The sequence below is a fragment of the Lichenostomus cassidix genome, chromosome 8, assembly GCF_008360975.1.
Source record: "Lichenostomus cassidix isolate B80296 chromosome 8, HeHo_3.0, whole genome shotgun sequence".
NCBI lineage: Eukaryota > Metazoa > Chordata > Aves > Passeriformes > Meliphagidae > Lichenostomus > Lichenostomus cassidix.
This window is the reverse complement of record NC_139489.1, coordinates 21663071-21681076: the sequence shown is the minus strand read 5'-3', so window position 1 is coordinate 21681076 and position 18006 is coordinate 21663071. Positions and strand designations below refer to the sequence as shown.

The 18006-nt window shown below is 35.5% G+C and overlaps 1 protein-coding gene across 6 annotated transcripts in view; it reads right to left on the bottom strand.

Annotated features, from left to right (window-relative positions):
• DENND1B (DENN domain containing 1B) overlaps window positions 1–18006 on the bottom strand; it is a 256533-nt gene that overhangs the window by 36882 nt on the left and 201645 nt on the right. For all 6 annotated transcript variants that reach the window (XM_085068299.1, XM_085068302.1, XM_085068303.1 and 3 more), the window contains 3 exons: window positions 13023–13068; window positions 11456–11557; window positions 3467–3592 (listed from right to left, as the gene is read on the bottom strand). In XM_085068299.1, coding sequence (XP_084924425.1) covers window positions 3467–3592; window positions 11456–11557; window positions 13023–13068 — 274 coding nt within the window. The remainder of the gene's footprint in view (window positions 1–3466; window positions 3593–11455; window positions 11558–13022; window positions 13069–18006) is intronic.

The following is an 18006-nucleotide window of genomic DNA, read 5'->3' as shown; positions in this document are numbered from 1 at the left end:
TGCCCTTTTAAGAACTCTTTACATCACATACTATTTTATTACCTGACCATATTGTACAGGATTTTTGGAAACCATGTACTTACCTTTGCTTTCATCTGCCCACATACATGCAGGAAGAATGTGTAAAGTAAAATAGTTGGGAGAAGCATGGTGTCATATGTACACTGATGACAAAATGACAGAAACACAAACTACACAACTGACATACTTGTATCTATGTCCCACCTGTGCCTGCAATTCTGTAACACAGACCATGCAGTTTTATCCAGGATCAATCCCCAAATGCTGGACTACCCAAAGAAATTAGAGCAACACAAGGTTCAAGGCCAAGTTGTGAGCACCCTAAGAAAACAATGTCTCAAAATGGATTGCAGTCTTCTATGTGAATGAGACCATATACAGAACCATTATAATTCACCATTCCACTGATAATGCTTTTTTCTGGATTATTTATTGGTCATTTATCAAATGACACTGAAGCGATTTTTTCAGTTGTCCTCACCTACCATGAGTGAGGTGGACTCCTTCTGGATTAAACTAAAGCAGAGTTCCAGCTAGTCATGGGTATTCAGCATTCAACACCAGGCTAAAATTAGAACCACACTGAAGGTAGAAATGCACACTGTGTGCATGTAAGGTCCTTAGCACTAGCTCTGCTGTTCTGCTCTACAGATCCACTCCAATTATACAGTATTCGCTAATGTAAAGTGTAGCATAATAAGAAAGTAATATTGACAGTTGTATCCATTTGACAGATTAGTAATGATTGAATCAGAAAAAACAGGTATTTTTACTTTTCTTGGAAACTTTTACTGGATTAAGTGTTTTATTATCATTTCAGAGACAGAAAAAAATTATTCTAAACTTTATCTATTACATGTCATATTCCCTGTCTGTATTAGAGTAGTCAGATTTTCCATATGGTCTTTTGGAGGCCCACGAACTCTCTGCAAGACCCCTGAAGATTCCCATTTTCCCTTTCACCAATCATTTTTTTCAATAATTGCTAGACGTTTGTCCAAGACATATTGCTATACCGGGGAGAATCTGTCCGGTGCTGCAAACAAACAGTTGCACAGAATGAATGTTCAGTGTGATGAACAGTGTTTGGAGTGGAGAGAAGTGTTGGATGAGTACAGACACTATTAAAGCTGTTCTTTACTCAAAGTGAATATTAATGACAGTTGTTTCATGTTTCAAGTTCAAATCATACAGGACACACTGTTGCAAGGAAAATAGTTCACTTAGCCATATTTTTCAACTTTTGAGCGATTGATATCTGTCCAAATACATTATTTTATTTGTCATCAGGAGGTTTGTGACCCTCAGAATTGTACCCCAAAACATCTCAGTTCTCGATTTTGAAAATATTATAAGCTTATTTACACCAAAAGTATTTCAAATCTATACAGAAAATATTTTCATTTAAGTATTATCCCTACCAATTTTTTAGACAAATGCTACTTGAGCTCCTGAAAAATATAAATAAAGTCCATAGCTGCGGTTGAAATTACCTTATTAGACCTGGCACCAAAAAAAGGGAAGTATTCTCTTTGCAATAGCAGTTACTAAGCTTTGAGATTCTTGACAAATAGTCCTAATACAGTCATATGGCATTTGACTTTTTTCAGCTTTCCAAATCACAAAGGAAAAGGCAAATGCAGAATGAGTTGAATAATCATGTGGAAACTCTTCTTAATTTCTACTCATCCAGAGCGAATTCAATTTTTCTTTCACAACAAAAATGCTGTGAAATACGGAATTAGTTAAGATTATGTGAACACAGCTCAAAACAACAGTTACCAAGGGGGTTTTATTTGTTTTTAAATATTCTTTGTCTTTGGACAAGTTGATACCAGTCCAAGATATGCTAGTATTTGCCAGCAGACTTCTGCCTGCTAAGATATTCTGAAATAACGTGTCATAAAAAAAATAATAATCAGGCCACAATGGCTTCATAAATATCTTCTCTTATATGCAATGAGTGGAGCCAAAAAAAGATAAATCTGTAAAAGAAAATAATGCAGAAAGAAAGACTTCAAAGGTCACTTTGACAAATGCTTGCCAGTTGAAATGATGCACAGTGCACTGTTTTCAATACAGTGCAAATGGAGAGATCTCAGACATGCCAACAGCTAAACTGAAATAAAACGTGAATCAGTTAAAAGGAGATGCTAGCCAGGATGCTAAAGAACTTGCACATTCAGTTCCACAGCTACCAAAACAAAAGACTGACTGAAGCATACTTCTGGTCAGAACAGAGCTAAGGACATCAACCAGACTGGCATCCTTCTGTTTGCACATATCCAGTGTAGACTAAGACACTTTTTGACTTCACAGCTCTCACTGCAAGCTGCCATGAGTTGGCATGGACTGGTGTCCTCACCTTTAGACTAAGGAACGAATTAGATTCAGGTGATGGCACAGACAGCTGGTGTGCAAAATGCTCATGGCACAAAAGACTACCTGAAAGAGAACCACTTGGGTAGAAGGAAGACCCCAGTGACAAACTGTAAAACAAAGTTCCCTTCATTAAAAGGCCTCATCTGGAATTAATGACTATCCTATCCATTTTCATCAAGGAATACCATAGGTCCTTATCCAACATCACCCTACTCATCCCAAACAAATACCCACTCATGCCCCAGACACTCACAAGCCTTACAAACCTGACTCCCCAAGTGACGATGATTCTCTCCTATCAAATATCCATATTTATCTGAATCCATAAGAGAACAAAATATCTTATCCTCGGAACCCAATTCAGCCAATGTCACCTCACGCATTTGATCAAACCAACTACCACCAGTAGTCTGCAAGGAAAATTATCTGGACTGATAGATGAAATTAATCTCTAAATTTTCCTGATAAATATTTTGTCTTCAATAGGCTCAACAGGTGCCATGCTCATTAACCAGAAATTATGAAAGCCCATATAACATTCATCAACTGACTACCAGCAAAATGTCAGAAATACAAATTCTGAGGTTCTGATGAGATGAAATGGGTTTTCATTTCTCCTATCTTCTAAGTGTAATCAAGATAAGTATGTAACAGGATACATGCATATTTGACTCATATCTGGCTTCTACTAGGAAATATGCTTCTGCCCTCAAACACAGCAAAATCTCTGGGAAAATGGAGTCTGAAAGGCACAGCCCCTTCAGCTTTTCACTACATGTAACCAGGTGAGCTGTGTGTAAGCAGCTTTATTAATAGAAGTTGATTGCATAGTAAATTAATCATGAAACTGATACAAATAAGGAAATAGCTGACTTTGGATGAGCATTTATTTTTCAGTACAACTCACTGTCATGAGATGATGGTATATTCCAATTCCTTAGCACAGAGCAAGATTTAAAACAGACTGTTCCAGACTGGGATAAAACATTTCATATTTTCCTTGAAAGAATGAGACCATGCTCATATAAATTCAGGGAAGAAAGCAACAGGGAAGCCATCTTACTGGTTTGTATCTCAGTGCATCTCTGTAGGATCCAAAGAGTGCTGCCTGTGCCCGAAGGAAGGCCTTGGCCACTCCGTCGCCCGTAGCTGTCGACTGCTTTTTCAGTTTATTTTTCAAGGCCGAGACCTGCATGACAGAGTGGAACAGTTAAATTAACACCTCAGAAATTGGTCCAGCGAGGTATGAACCCAATCAGCAGGCAAACCATAGTGTCTATAAGTCAGCCAAAAACTCATCCTCCTCCTTGATTGCTTATCTTTTTAACTGCAAAGAGCACCTGCTGGTCTGTTAATTGAAATGAAGGCAGGGGATGATGGTAGAGTGCTAATGCAGATTGGTTTATGCTCTCTTTTTTTTTTCCCAAGGCCTCTTGACATAAATAAGCTTAATTATTTACAGTAAAATGCACGTGAGCCATTTTTTGCAGACTTTTTTTTCCTCATAACATGCATTTACTTGCTTGAATGTAGACAGTTGGATCTATTTTATTTATGCTATCAAGGTTTATTTTTAAAGACTCTTAATGGTCACTTACTATTCAGTGTCAGGGAGTTATCTCTTATGTTAGGTCAAATTACTATCTTACATCATTTCTCATACACCATGGGAGTACCTGCTACCACACTCAAATAGTTGAGAAAACTTTTCGTAAATTCACAGTTACATTGCCTCTACAATTGTCCTTGAAGATAAAGCATGTGAAAGGGAACAAAATGAAAACAATAATTAGGAAGTGCCTGCAGTTTAGAAGGAAAAAAAATATATAGGAAAAAAGACCATCCTGATTATAGGGGTTGACTTCTTTGAAGGATGTTTGTCTTTTTTTACTTGGCAAATTAACAACCACTAGTTAGACAGAATTAGAGCAAAAAGAAAGAAAGGGGATAAATTTTAATTTAAATAACCATTACTTGGACATACTTTGAATGAAAACCATGTAATTCTGGAATTATTACAAGATAAGTGGAATTATATATAGATATAGTCTATATGCTCCTAATTTCCATCATGAGGGACACCAGGAAAATAAGTCAATCTAGTTACGTAGAACACACATTTCTACATCCCTCTGTAGTGCAACATACCCAACAGAGCATTATTTAAGTACCTAAATGAAGTAACACTCAAGAGTTACTCTTTAAACAGAATTTTATAAATACAAATTTATCACCAAAACAGCTTTCATTCTTTTGGAAATATATGCAAGAATGAGTATCTTTTTGTTTCTTTATGCAAGCAGTCCTGACTGCTCTTGTAGATGATGATTGTAATTGAAGTGTCAACCTAATTAACAACTAAACTTTGAATAATGCTAATGAGAACTGAACATGGCATCAGAGAAAAGACCAGCTCTACAGGTGATAAACCTTCACAGTAGTGACATTTTCCAGTGTAAAGTCACAGTTACTGTGATCTGATCAAAGAGAGAGACCCCCATTGGGTCCAATTATAACTATAGTTTTGAAAAAAAAAATTATTGAGTTATGATGTTCATAATCTATGCAGAAAGGCCTTTACAGTATAGGTCTTTTCCCCACAGCTGTGATCTTTTCAATTTATATCCAAGCTCCACAGATCTAGATAAAAGTTTAGAGCCTGATTCGTTTAGCCCATGGAAGGCACACACCAAGGCTCACTTACGTTTCTGCCTTATGTCTCAAAAGGAAAAAAAAATACAAGTCCAAGTACAAAACCAGTTAAGAAGTTCAAGGTTGAAAAAATAAATGCATGTCTTGGTTTTGTGGTCTGGGTTTTGGTTTGTGGGGGTTTTTTTTTTGTTTGTTTGTTTCGGGTTTATTTTGTTCTGTATTGTATGATTATTTTACAGTTTCAAAAAATAAGGTTAATTTCATAGTGGGGAAAATAAATGCATACAAGGAAGATCTGCCCATAGACAGTAGCACAGTTTGATTAAAATAAAAGCAATAACACGAAGTAAAAAATTGTCAACATTAAAATTTCATCTCTGTCATGACAGGCAAAGCATCTTCTAAAAATAAGGGAGGGAAAAGCTAGAAAATTCCCTACATTCTTTTTAATCTACATTCTTCTACATTACACCTTATGCTTTTGGGGAAATTAAGGCAGATGCTAAGACAGGGTAAGAGAAGAAAGGGGGTAAAGATAATGCAGAGCAGAGGGATTACATGACCAATTGGGCAATGTGAAAGAAAAAGATATTTTCTAATTTTCTCAGTTCTGGCAGGCCCTATGTACCCTATCATAGGTTTGATTAACAGGATGCTTTAGGCAAAAACGTGTTGAAAAGAGCAATAGAAAACAACCAATCTTCTGCTTCACTGCCATCTTGGTGAGTTATTAGCTCAGCAATATTAAGAACATGCCAATGGGCTGGCAATTTGGAGGTAGGTTCTCCAGACCGATGCACATTTTTGTGCTGCTGTCTTGGAGGGAGTTTGAGCCTCAGAAAGGCAAAGCTGGAGTTCAAAGAAAGCTCCTCCAACTCCTGCTTCTCTCAGGAAGCAGTGCTTAAAGGCAGGAAGAGCTCCATCAGATTATTCTGCAGAAGAACCAGGAGCACGGTGCTCTTCAGAAAAAGCCTGCAGAAATGACATGAGCCACAGGCCTGATTTCCCTGCTGTCCCAGCTGGAACCCTGGTGGCAGCTGGAAGTCTTGGGACCTGCCTTGGCTGCCTCCAAGCTGAGGGCAGTGAATATGCAGGGAGAGGACAGTGCTTACTCAGGGCTCAGCCCAGCCACACTTGAGTAGGCTGATGTCAAACTCTCCCAGTTCCACATTTTAATCCAAGACAGAGTAATAGAGTGATAAAGCAGTTATTAATATAGTAGGTATAGGTAAGAGACTGGGTGCACTGAACTCCTTGGAAGGACTTGATACACAGCAGGACTGTGATTGCTTAGATCCATACACCTCAAACCAAGGAAATGTGAGACCCCTTTGGGTGACATCATTAATAGCACTTAATTTTTTTTTTTACTATTACAAAATTCTGGCATCAAGCCAAATAGGTAACAAGCAACATCTGTATCAAAATCTTTTCCTCATATATATTTTAATCTATCTACTTATCTGTGATTAAGAATGCCTAACTTTTTTTCTTCGCAGAAATAGCCTTTTACAAATTTTAAAAATAAAGAACTGCAAACAAACAAACAAACCACAGGGGTTAGAATGCTGTTAAAACTTATTTCTGAACAACACCAGTGATCTGCTGCAGAAATGGTATTATTAATTTACACTAGAAGCAAACTGTTTCTATCTCCTCCTAGCAACAGCTTCTCATAGGAAGGTGACTTCATTGGGCTGCTAAACACTGCCAATGGAAGAGCAATCAGAGCTTTGGGAAGGTTTAAAGCAATAAAAGAGTTTTTCAGAGATACAGAGAGTCATGACTGATATGTAATTAAGCATATCTAAAATGTAGAAACATACTGTGCTGGTCATTGAAACAAAAAGGATCACTTATTTAAATGGTCGCCATATGTCTTTTCTAGGACTCCTAAAATAAAAATATCTGATAGAAAGAAAACAGTACTAGTATCTCTTCAATATCCATGTGAATAGAAGAATTACATACAATTAAAAATAAGTTAATAAGATCACATAGCTATTAATCAAAGCTTTTGTTCCTGCAAAAACTCAAAGGCACATATAAATTAGAGCACATATATAAGTATTAGGTTTGTGTATGCTTGTTGTCTGAGAAATACAGAACCATGCACTGGAGTCTCAAATGACTACTAGATCTCTAAAAACATATATCCAGATATTTCTCTAGTATCAGCAACAGCTGCTATGTTTTAAACTATTTTTTGCTGTTCCCCATCAGATGACAACACTATAAAAGTAGGTAGAAGCTCACTCTCAAAACCAAGAAAGTGAGAGAACATTGCAGAGAAACTGAACAAACCAAAAACCTCAAAACACGCTAGAGTCTGATATAATTTAAATCAACATTGCTGGTAGAAGGCTTCTATGTATTTCATTATTACCTACACACAGAAGAGCCCTCCAGCATTTAATCACAAATACTCATTTAGGTAAAAACAATTACTTAAATGTAAATGTTTTCCAAACTTTTTTCTAGTTGTACTGTTCCATCTCACTTTCTACCTTCTAAAACTATATCACGCTTCAAGAGAATCTCAACTCTAAGAATTTGTTCACAATAAACAGTTGCCTCAAAACACTGCAAACACTGCTGACCACTCTGAGTTTCTAAAATATATTAGCAATATTCTTGGCTATTTTCTGATGGAAGAAACATTGTAAATCATGCTATTTATATTTTACAAAAAATCTTTTTAATTGCAGTGTTATACATTGACCTTAATTTCTTTATAATACCATTAATCATCATATTTTCAGAAATAATTTGCACTCCCAGTAATTGCTGTACAAAGTAACCAGTTTCCTACATGAATTACAGCCTACTTCTCAAATGCTACTTTGAGAACAGTAATGTTCATATGCCAAATTTATGGTGTCAAAATCCTCTGACTTTAGAAATCTCAAAACCCCAGTGTAGATTCTGTACTGCACCACAGTGTGTAGGTAGCAGGCACTACAAAGACTATGCATCTTTCGACAGCTCTGTAGCTTTTGCAGTTGACAATATTTAACAGCCACAGGAGAAGCTAAAAACCTATAAAGTCTGTTGTTTTCTGAAGATCACATTTATAAAGGTTTTGCTCAGTCCATGATTCTAAGTCAGTAAGACTTGGTTGGCTGAAAGTGTTGCTGTCAATTCTGCAAGCTTTTTGGGAAAGTGTTCACATCTGAGCAAAGGAGAAGTCTTTTTCTCAGAGTTAAGTGCAAGCAGGTATTGCAGGGTCAGGCCCAAAATTTATAAATTTTGGTCTACAGTTGCGAATGTTCTTCTAAAGTCTTACATAATTAAAGCAGTGGTGTCAGTATTATTATATTAGGAAATTTACTCCCACAGAAGTAGCTCCTTAGTTCCTTTTTTTTTTTTTTAATTAAAAAATAGTAGACAAATTCACTGTGAAATGATGAAATTTAAAAACAAGCTTTCTTGTCAGAAGAGCGAAAAAAGCGGGGCTTTCCCCTTTCCAAGAAAACAAAGGATTCCTGAAAGTCTTGCCCTGATTTATTCTTCCAATTTTAAATACCTTAGGAGTAGCGGAACTGCTACTGGCATGGTAGTATTTCTAACAGTCAATAAATCTAAAATATTATGTGTGAATATTGGAATGAAGCCATTAAGAAGATTACAGCATGCAACGCAGCAGAGGGTCCTCATGAAAAAAGGACTGGTAATTCAGGACAACTGTGACCACTGACCTTTGAACAGTCAAGACCACTGGTCAGTCTGACAGAATAATAGAGTTCACATGCATAGAAAGTCATCTAGCCTGTACCTATAATTTAAATGCTTAAGTGAATGATTTAAAAATGCCTTTAAATCTCAGTTAATTTATTATACAGTTTATTAGACAATGCCATAGAATAATGTTTCTTTCAATCTTAAATTTATCATGAAAAAATTCACAATCAAAGCATTTTGGTAGACATATTGCTTATACATGGGTAAACCATTAAATACCTATGCTGTGAGGACATCATCAGCCTTACTGATCAAGAAAATAATTACTCTGTTTCCTATGGACACAAGAAACAGTTTTAGAAAACTCTGAAAATACTGGGGTTTTTTTTTGTTAGACTGTTAACCAACCTGGAATCAATTTTTGAAAGGGATAGTAAGAGACTACAGCTCCTTTTATATTTTCAGTTCTTCATTCTATTTTAATGATTTTCAGAGGTATTCATTATATTTTTTCATCAGAAGTTTTACTGGTTTTGTAGGTATGCTTATGAGGTTTCTCTATATAAGCTAAAATGCTTCACACATGTATCTTTGACATTCTCTTTAATGTTTTAAGTCTAACTTTACATTTTGACTCTACACTCCTGTGTCTTATACCTTTTCCTCGGATGTCAGCAGCTGCACTGCCCATGAATGCAAAGGAAGGACAAGGATTTTGTCACCTTATGAGCCGAACACAGACCTGTGCCTTTTGTCTGTGCCTTTTGTTTCCAGGTCTTCCAACTATAATGGTATAGGCATTCCATTAAAATATTTAATTAAAGTGCCTTACAGATTGAAGTGAAGTAAGGGATGGGATTATTCAAATATAAAACCCTCAAATTCTGCAAGTCTATTTTGCATAGAACATAGCTGGTTTTTTTGTTCTACACTTGGATAAGCTACATTAAAATTTACAGTAATAACATGCATATATTCTAGGCAAAAATACACTTCTAAAAGTACGAAGATCTGTATCCCTATTTTCTTTATGCTAGCCTACTTATTTAGAGATCATTTTAATATGCACCTGTAAAATACACAAGTGCTTCTTATTGCATAAATAATTCTGACTCTTTGAAGGACCACCGGCTATAACTCCAGTAGCTCATGGAATACAATGCCAAATTTTGAGTTCCACATCCAGCCATTATTTGGCATAAAGACCTTCATGACATTATAACATCAACCTCATTCACTCAATGGAAGTCCAGTTAAAGTTACTGACACACTAGAAAATTACTTGTTATACTTAACTTGTTACAGTCTTGAATGATAGAGTACAATCCAAGTTATTGTATATATGCTTGTGCATGTATGTATGCATATGTAAATCACAAAAAATCCCAAAATACACCAATGGAATAATACAGATACTGCTGTAAAACCACAGAACATCACAATAATTTTTATAGTCATTTACATTTCTGAACTACAGTTGACACTGAGTCAAAAGAAAGACTGACCAGATGATCTATGACGACTCTAGATTTTAACATCATTAAAATCAAAGGGACTACCATGAATATAATTATCAACAGTGGGATTTCTATTGTACTAAATATATACAAATTACCAACAGTAACAGAAGACACAGTATGTCACTATAGAATCATACTTTGATTACAACAGGATTTTTTAATGATTTACAATTTCAGAAAATGTAACTCTATGATTTCATATTCTCTATGATTTCATACAAAATTCTTTGTCTTGACAACTATCTGTGATAGTTTGTGCATCTTTAAATAATGAAAACAGTGGTTTCACAATTATATTATTTTAGAGCTCTATTGGGAAAAACAAGATATGTGAATTTTGTGACTATTTAAAATGATATACAGAGAATGTTCCCCTATAGGCGATTAAAAAAAAAAAAAGCGGGGGGGCTTCTTGGACCCTCTGCAAGATCAAAGTCCAGAAAGAACTGGCACTTAATTTATCATCCTTTACAGACAAAAGACAGCTTTCGTCATTTCAAAAGGATCAGATGTCTTTTATGACAAACTGGGTTTGCAGTTTAATTTACAAATAGAATTCTAAGTAAGCAGTCTTTGCTCTGCCAAAGCAAATGACAAACAGTATAGGTTTTCATTCACGCAGCCCTCAGCAGGATAGAAGAGATTAAAATAAAACTGAAATAATTTAGAGAAAACAAATAAATGTTTCACAAAGTTGAAGAAGATCAAAGCCTGAATTTTCTGACCCCAACTGTACAAGCATTTCTTATTATATTGACCAGTGCCATCAGATCATTAATTAAAAGGAAAGCGCTGGCAGGTGGCAGGGAAGCAGAAGCCGATAATTGGCCCCCTTCTTCTTTTTGCCTTCAAAAACTCTCTCGTTCTTTTGCAAGACATGCCACTAGGCAGACAGAAATGCCTACTTTGTAATATAATGATTAAGATGAGATGAAGAGACTCTTGCGTTTAAAGCAGCTCTGCCTAATGAATGCAGCTAGCTTTATAATTATGATCCTACTTTTACAATAAGGAATATGATGTTCCATTCAACATCTCCTCAGCTGTCAAAAAGGCAAAAATCTCAAATATAGGGGTCTGCACTAGGTGCTTTTCACCCCCTTATTCCTTTTATAGCAGTTAGCAAAATGAGGAAAAAATAACTGCTAGTAATTCAAGCGCCTATATAAGAAAGAAAGAATGAAATGTCGGAGACTCACCACTTCACCAGGTAGGTTGTTCAGGTCATTAAAAGGGGTTTCTAAAGTGTTTGTGTCAACATTTAGCAAAACCACATCCTCCAGTGATCTGTTTTTTACTCTCTGTTGAGAAGAAAAAAAAAATTACTGGAAAAACAATTTACTATGGTGTCCTCCTGAAGTACATTTTTATTATAATGTGCTAAATTACAAATTATGATTTTACAAAGGACAATAATGGCAAAAACAACAGTTGGAGCTTTAGATGTAGGATTTGTGAATTAGATACAGTATTCAGAGTAGCTTTTTAAAATACTTCTTATTCTTAAAACACTAAGGCTGTAGTAATAATTTCTGGGAAGAATTCCTGAAAACCAAGATTTACACAGAACACAGTATGTTGGATTAAACATATTGGAACTATATGTATCTTGTAACAACCTTTCATTCTCTCATATTTGTGGAAATCAGATAGGATGCTAATCATATAATCAGATGCAAACCTGAAAAAACTACAATAATTTGCAGATTTATGTAAGTACCAGGCATGTGATGCTTACTATTACTACAGAAGAATGGATAAAACACTTTTTCATCAGTGTACTTGGCTAGCAGCTAAGAATTAAACACTTTGTTCCTTTCAGGAAAAAGGGACAGAACTCTTTTTTCTATGGTCCTACAATAATACATAATAATGCAGTCCAGGAAATAATTCCTGAAGAAACAAAGTGACTTCTTTTTCAAGGCAGATCTTTCTGTTCTATTATTTCCTTATTGAATTTTAAAAAACCATCCTAGTGAAGATACTATGATCAATCCATGCAGATTATATGAACCTGATTTGGGAGCACAGAAAGCTGTGCCTGGAGTTAAGAAGTGTAGATGATATAGAAGGCTTTTTTTTGTACACACAAAATGCTGGCTCAGACTACAGAAGAAACCAACCCATCAGCTTAGCAGATGTGAACTGATCCTTAGAAACTGCTTTAGCAGAAGTGTAAATCAAATAATGCTCCCAAATCAATTATCTACTCTGCATGATAATCAGATTGCACATGTAGCTTAACAGTGTAATCAAATGGTTACGGAAAAAGGCAGAACTATTTAATGCCCAGCTCTTACCTACCAGTCAGGTGAGTTCTATTGTGCTGCATTACATTCAAATATGCAAAAGCTACCTCTCGTTTTTTGGAAAAAAACACTGATTTTTAAATTAATAGTTATGAATGTTATGGGATGGAGGTTAGACTCAAATTTTCAGAGGCACAGGAACATAAATTAACTGTGAAATCACAATAATGCTGAAATCTGAGCAATGGTGACTCCAAAATAACTTTTACCTGTTCTCATTATTGGGAAAATCTATTGCTAAAGCACTAAAAGATTTCAAAGAGAGACTTGTGTTTTTTCATATGTTTTACTTAGTAGAGCATTTGAAGCTTAAATCTGGTAATCCTGCATGCTAAAATGCTGGGATTTTTTTTAAAACATTTTTTTAAAACATTTTTTTTAAACATTTCCATTCAAATTTTTTAATGGGACACACACCTCATGCTTACCAGCACACTGAAGTGTATAGTAAACTTACCTCTATCAAGCTTAGGTGGACGCCAATTAGATAAGGCATCGGTGCACTGAAGAGAGAGAGTGGAAAAGATCAAGTTTTAAGTACTAAAACATTAATGGAGTATTTTAAATCTTGGCACATAAGACCCTAGTAAACAGTAACTGTTTAAGAAGTATTAAATGAACACAGAAGGTTTTACTAGACAAGGAAAATTTTATTTTACTCTGCAGTAAAGATGGCCACAAAATAAAGGATGCTGCTCCAAACTGTGAGGCATGAGCAAGGAGGGCCCACGGCTTGTCATCCTGAGCTAGCTCCAATATCTGACCCCACTGAGCTAACCCAGAAGATGTTCCCAAAGTGGTCTGGCTTTAAAACACCATTCTGGAGAACACAGTCCCACTTACCATCACCACACTGCATCACAAACATCATTAACACCAGTTTTGGCTCTGTATATACTGCTGAAACCCTTCCTTGGCAAGCGTTGGGGAGCTGTAAAATATCCTATTTAACTCTAGATAATAAAATTCTGCTTTCCAATTTGCTTGAGACATGGAACTATATTCTCCAAATAAAACAAATATCCACACAAAGCCACTGCAGCAAGATCTCCTGCAGTATGCAAGCAAGAAATTGAATTAGTCAGGCTAATTTATCAAGGTTTCCTACAATCTACTGTTCTGGCAACACCCGACCAAGAGTATACTCAGTCCAATCCCGAAAGAAAAAAACAATCCAACAATCTCCATCAAGCACCAATCAACCTCCAACAATCACCATCCCACTTTTGGGTACTGTGAGATTACTGACAATAGTCACTCCAAAGAACTGAGCGACAGACAGGCTGGTTTAGGCAACCCAGTGGGAAATTAATCACTAATAGACCACAGAGAAAAAAAATCCTAAATAATAATAATAATCTCTGAAAAATAAATGGAAGGCAAGATGAGTTATTCAAAGTTACACAAACAACTCACACACAATGATTTCTGTCATGGCAATAATTTTATCATGGATCTGAGCCACTGGCACTGACTGGCAATTGACTTCCTGAGGATGGGGAAAGGCTTCACTGCATCAGCTCACATGGCCTCATCCCTTTGGTCCCAACCTCTGGGACCACAAGAAGCAATTCTCACCTGCCTACGACTACAGCCCGTTTTAGAAAAATCTGTACACCCTATGGATTAGCCAATTGCTCTCATTAACAACATCCCACAGGAGAGGATCAATGAAAAAAAAAATCCAAACAAAAATCAACAAACAAAACCAAAAACCCAGTCTGACTGAGGCCCAAACAAGATTTCACCATGTTTGCGCCATCAAAATATAGGTTTGCTGAAACTGCAAGCTGTCATGGTTTAAGGTTTCTAGGCAATGGGGCTTCCAAAATGAAAAGAGGCCCCTATTTTCCCCACACATCCTTTTCTTAGCCCATTATTGACAAATTTTAGCACTTCCTGACGACTTCATCCAGGCTAATCCTTATATCTTTGTGAACTAAACATTAATTACACAGAGATGTAAACGAGTGTCACTCCAGAGCAGACACACACATATATACATATATATTCAGAGAGGATTTAAACAGCTTTAAACTCCTCTATAATTTTAAGAATGCTCTGTACTATTTAATGTATTGAACCAAGCCAATAAGCATTATTCTGGCTGACACATAACTGAGGATTCTGCTGTGGAACATACAGCAAAATAAATCCTCAGGTTCCTCATATCAGGATATCTTAGTGTTACAAATAATGTGAACAGGAAAAACAACAGTGAAAACAAGTGGTTTATCATGTATGGATTTTATGCACACTTGTTTTCTCATACATCGACACTGTTCCAGTAGCTTCACCACGCCTGTGCTGACTTAAGATAGCTGATGATTTGCTCCATTAATAAATCTGTCATTTAAAAGGGTAGCATGTAGCTCTTTCCTCTACAGAACAAAGCAACAGCTACATCATTTCAATTTTGAAGTTAACAGAAAAAAGGTACAAAGCACATCTTGAAAATGGATGAAATAAAAACTGCAGGTATGGAAAGTCAATTTGATCATTTTCAGGAAAAAGTGAATTTTATTACTGCTGGCTTCTGAAGTCTTAACAGCAGAGGACTGTAATATGTACATGAAATTGCTTACTATGATACTACTGGGAGCCGCTATATGGTTTTTTTTCTTGCTTATGCATGTTATCACCAAAAATATCAATCTATGGTATCATTGCCCAAAATAATTACTATGTTATGCAAAACATGCAAGTTAATTGGAAAATAATCATCCCATTCTCACAAAAACAGGCATATGTATATCCTATTTCAGAAGAGACCAAATCTCATAAAAACCTACTGCTATTGTAACTTGAATTTTATAACTGCATTATATTTTTAACAGAACATCAGTATAACAGATGCTTTATCATCCACAGACAAAACTGTCATACATTCTAACATCAGTGATTTAGTTTGTCAAGATATTACACAGAAATTTGATGAAATTAGCTTTCTCCTTTACAAAAATTAATTTTATTCAAATATAATTACTATATCAATGGTCAAACTTAATTTTTGTAAGAGTTTTCCTGAAAGCCAGCCACCCACTCAGTTGAATTTAACAGTCTCTTTTTACTTACTTAAATGTAGAAATCAATTTTTATAACATAAAACTCAATTTTTTATTAACTGTGCTGTGGTTTTTTCTTTGCAGTGACAATGAATATTACTTTCACATACCAACATTTTGCTATCTTTTTGAAAAAGAAATATATTATCTGTCCTTTTTTGGATGGTTCTTCTAATTCTCACCCTGGAGCTCTCGTTCTGGCATTCAAGGCCAAGATAAGCTATGTGGGGGTAGAAAACCCTGGTGAAGTCAATAAAGAGACACTGCTCACACACTGGACCTTGGCACCCATGGCCTGGCCAGCCCTGAGGGCATTGCAGTCCATACTGACCCTCTGCTTTGGGCTACTTCAGCAACATCTGTTACATTAGCTCTAAATCCAGCCTGGAAATCAGGCAACATGATAGAAATGAACAGATTTTTTAAATTAAAAAGGCAAGTGGAAAAGTTGAAATAATTTTGAATGTAGTCCTGTTTTGACCAAAGATACATTTTCCTTTCTGAATGCTTACAAAATGCACCAGATAGGCACTTTATGTAATCTATCAAATTCTAATTCCCACAGAATGATATAATTTATCTTTATGATATTATTAAGATATTTAATCCAACTAATACAAAAAGAAAAGTGGATTTCTCTCAAAATGAGAGAAATACAATTAATATGCAAAAAAATTTACAGAATCAGGGCCTATTTAAATTTACAGGTTTAAATGTATTTTAACTTTATTTTAAAATGAGGTCTTATGACCTTGGAATGAACAGAAGTATCAAACTGATATTCCCCTACTTCATATATTTGAATACTGTTTCAGAACAACACTAAGGAGACATCCCAACAAGTCCAAGTGAAACATGCCAATGAAATTTCTAGGTATGAAAATGCATGTTGAGCTAAAAGGAAAAATGGTACTTTCATAAAAAGAGCTTTGCTTATCAAAATGACATAAAAAATGGAAGTATAAAAAATAACTTTTGTTTTATTAATTTTAAATTGGCCACGATCCCATTGGACTGCAAACTAGGTCAGGCCTACCATAAACTTTAACCTTGAGAATTCATCAAGGTTTTTTAACTTGATATATTATATACCTATGAGGAGAACATTTATTTACTGTTAATACACCAGAACATGAGGAAAGCTAAGTAATTTATTGGTTTTATTACACTCTTCCAACCAGTCTCACAAAAGAACCATTCAGACAATCAGAAAGAGAAATGTAAATGCACAAAAATCTGAGCCAAAAGGTCTGAATTACAGTTACTGTGATAAATTCATCAATTGCACATTTCCTTTCACAAATTTTATGTTTCCATTTGAACATCTCTAAAACAGAAAAACTTTTTTCTCCACCCTATTGTACTACTGTGAAAAATAAAAAGGGTTATAAACGAATTTTACAGGTTTAAGAAACTCCATGCTTCTTTTTAATGAGTAAAAAAATTCCTCAGGTCACTCAACAGTGACCTAGAATCCCAACTATTATCATCATCACATGGAGCTGTGTACAGCATCTAACATTATTATTTCTGGAAACATTATCTGTGCTTAGAAGGGGAAATAAAAAAATCTTCCAGTATTCAGGATGCACTCTACAGGGTACAGCTTGAATAAAGGTGTTGATCTGCCTTCTGAGAACAGCATTTATGGATGATCTGAAAAATTACAAAGCTTCTGGCAGTAAGCTCAAGTAATATAAAAACTAAACAAATACATCCAAGTTCTACCCCATATTGGTGCATTTTATCAAAGGCAGGAGGAGAAACAATTAGGACAGAGTTTCTTCAAAAGAAAACTATCATTAAAGATTAAAAGATTAGCTAGAGTTGTAAGTAAAGGGAGGAGCTGGAGAAGAACATTTGTTTTTTTTTTTTAAACAAGAAATAATATATACATGAACTGTAATAACTACCACAGAAAAAATACATAGCGTGGGCAAATGTTGTGAACTTTAGGAAAAACTGTCAGAGACTTAAGGCAACACAGTGAGAACTTGTTTGAAAACAAAAGTTTAGTAGACTGGATGGAGTTCAGTGGAACAGCAATATATTCATAGATTCAAAGGTTGGAAAAAACCAAACCAAAATCACCAACATAAAGCCCAGCAAACATATAAGCACAATTCATTTCTATGAAGAAAACACAGACTTAGGTTGGTAAGCATCTGGCTGGGTCTCAGTTTTTATATATAGTGATAATAATAATTCCCAATCTCTAAAACAGCTTGAAATGGTTCATTTTTCCATAACAGACCCAGAGGGTCTAGGTAAAGTGAAAGTCTCCTGGGATGGATATCCCTGTTTAAATGCTTTCATGGAAACTCTCATTTACTATCTCTGCCATTACTCTGAATAAAAGCAAGTAGATCTCTTAGC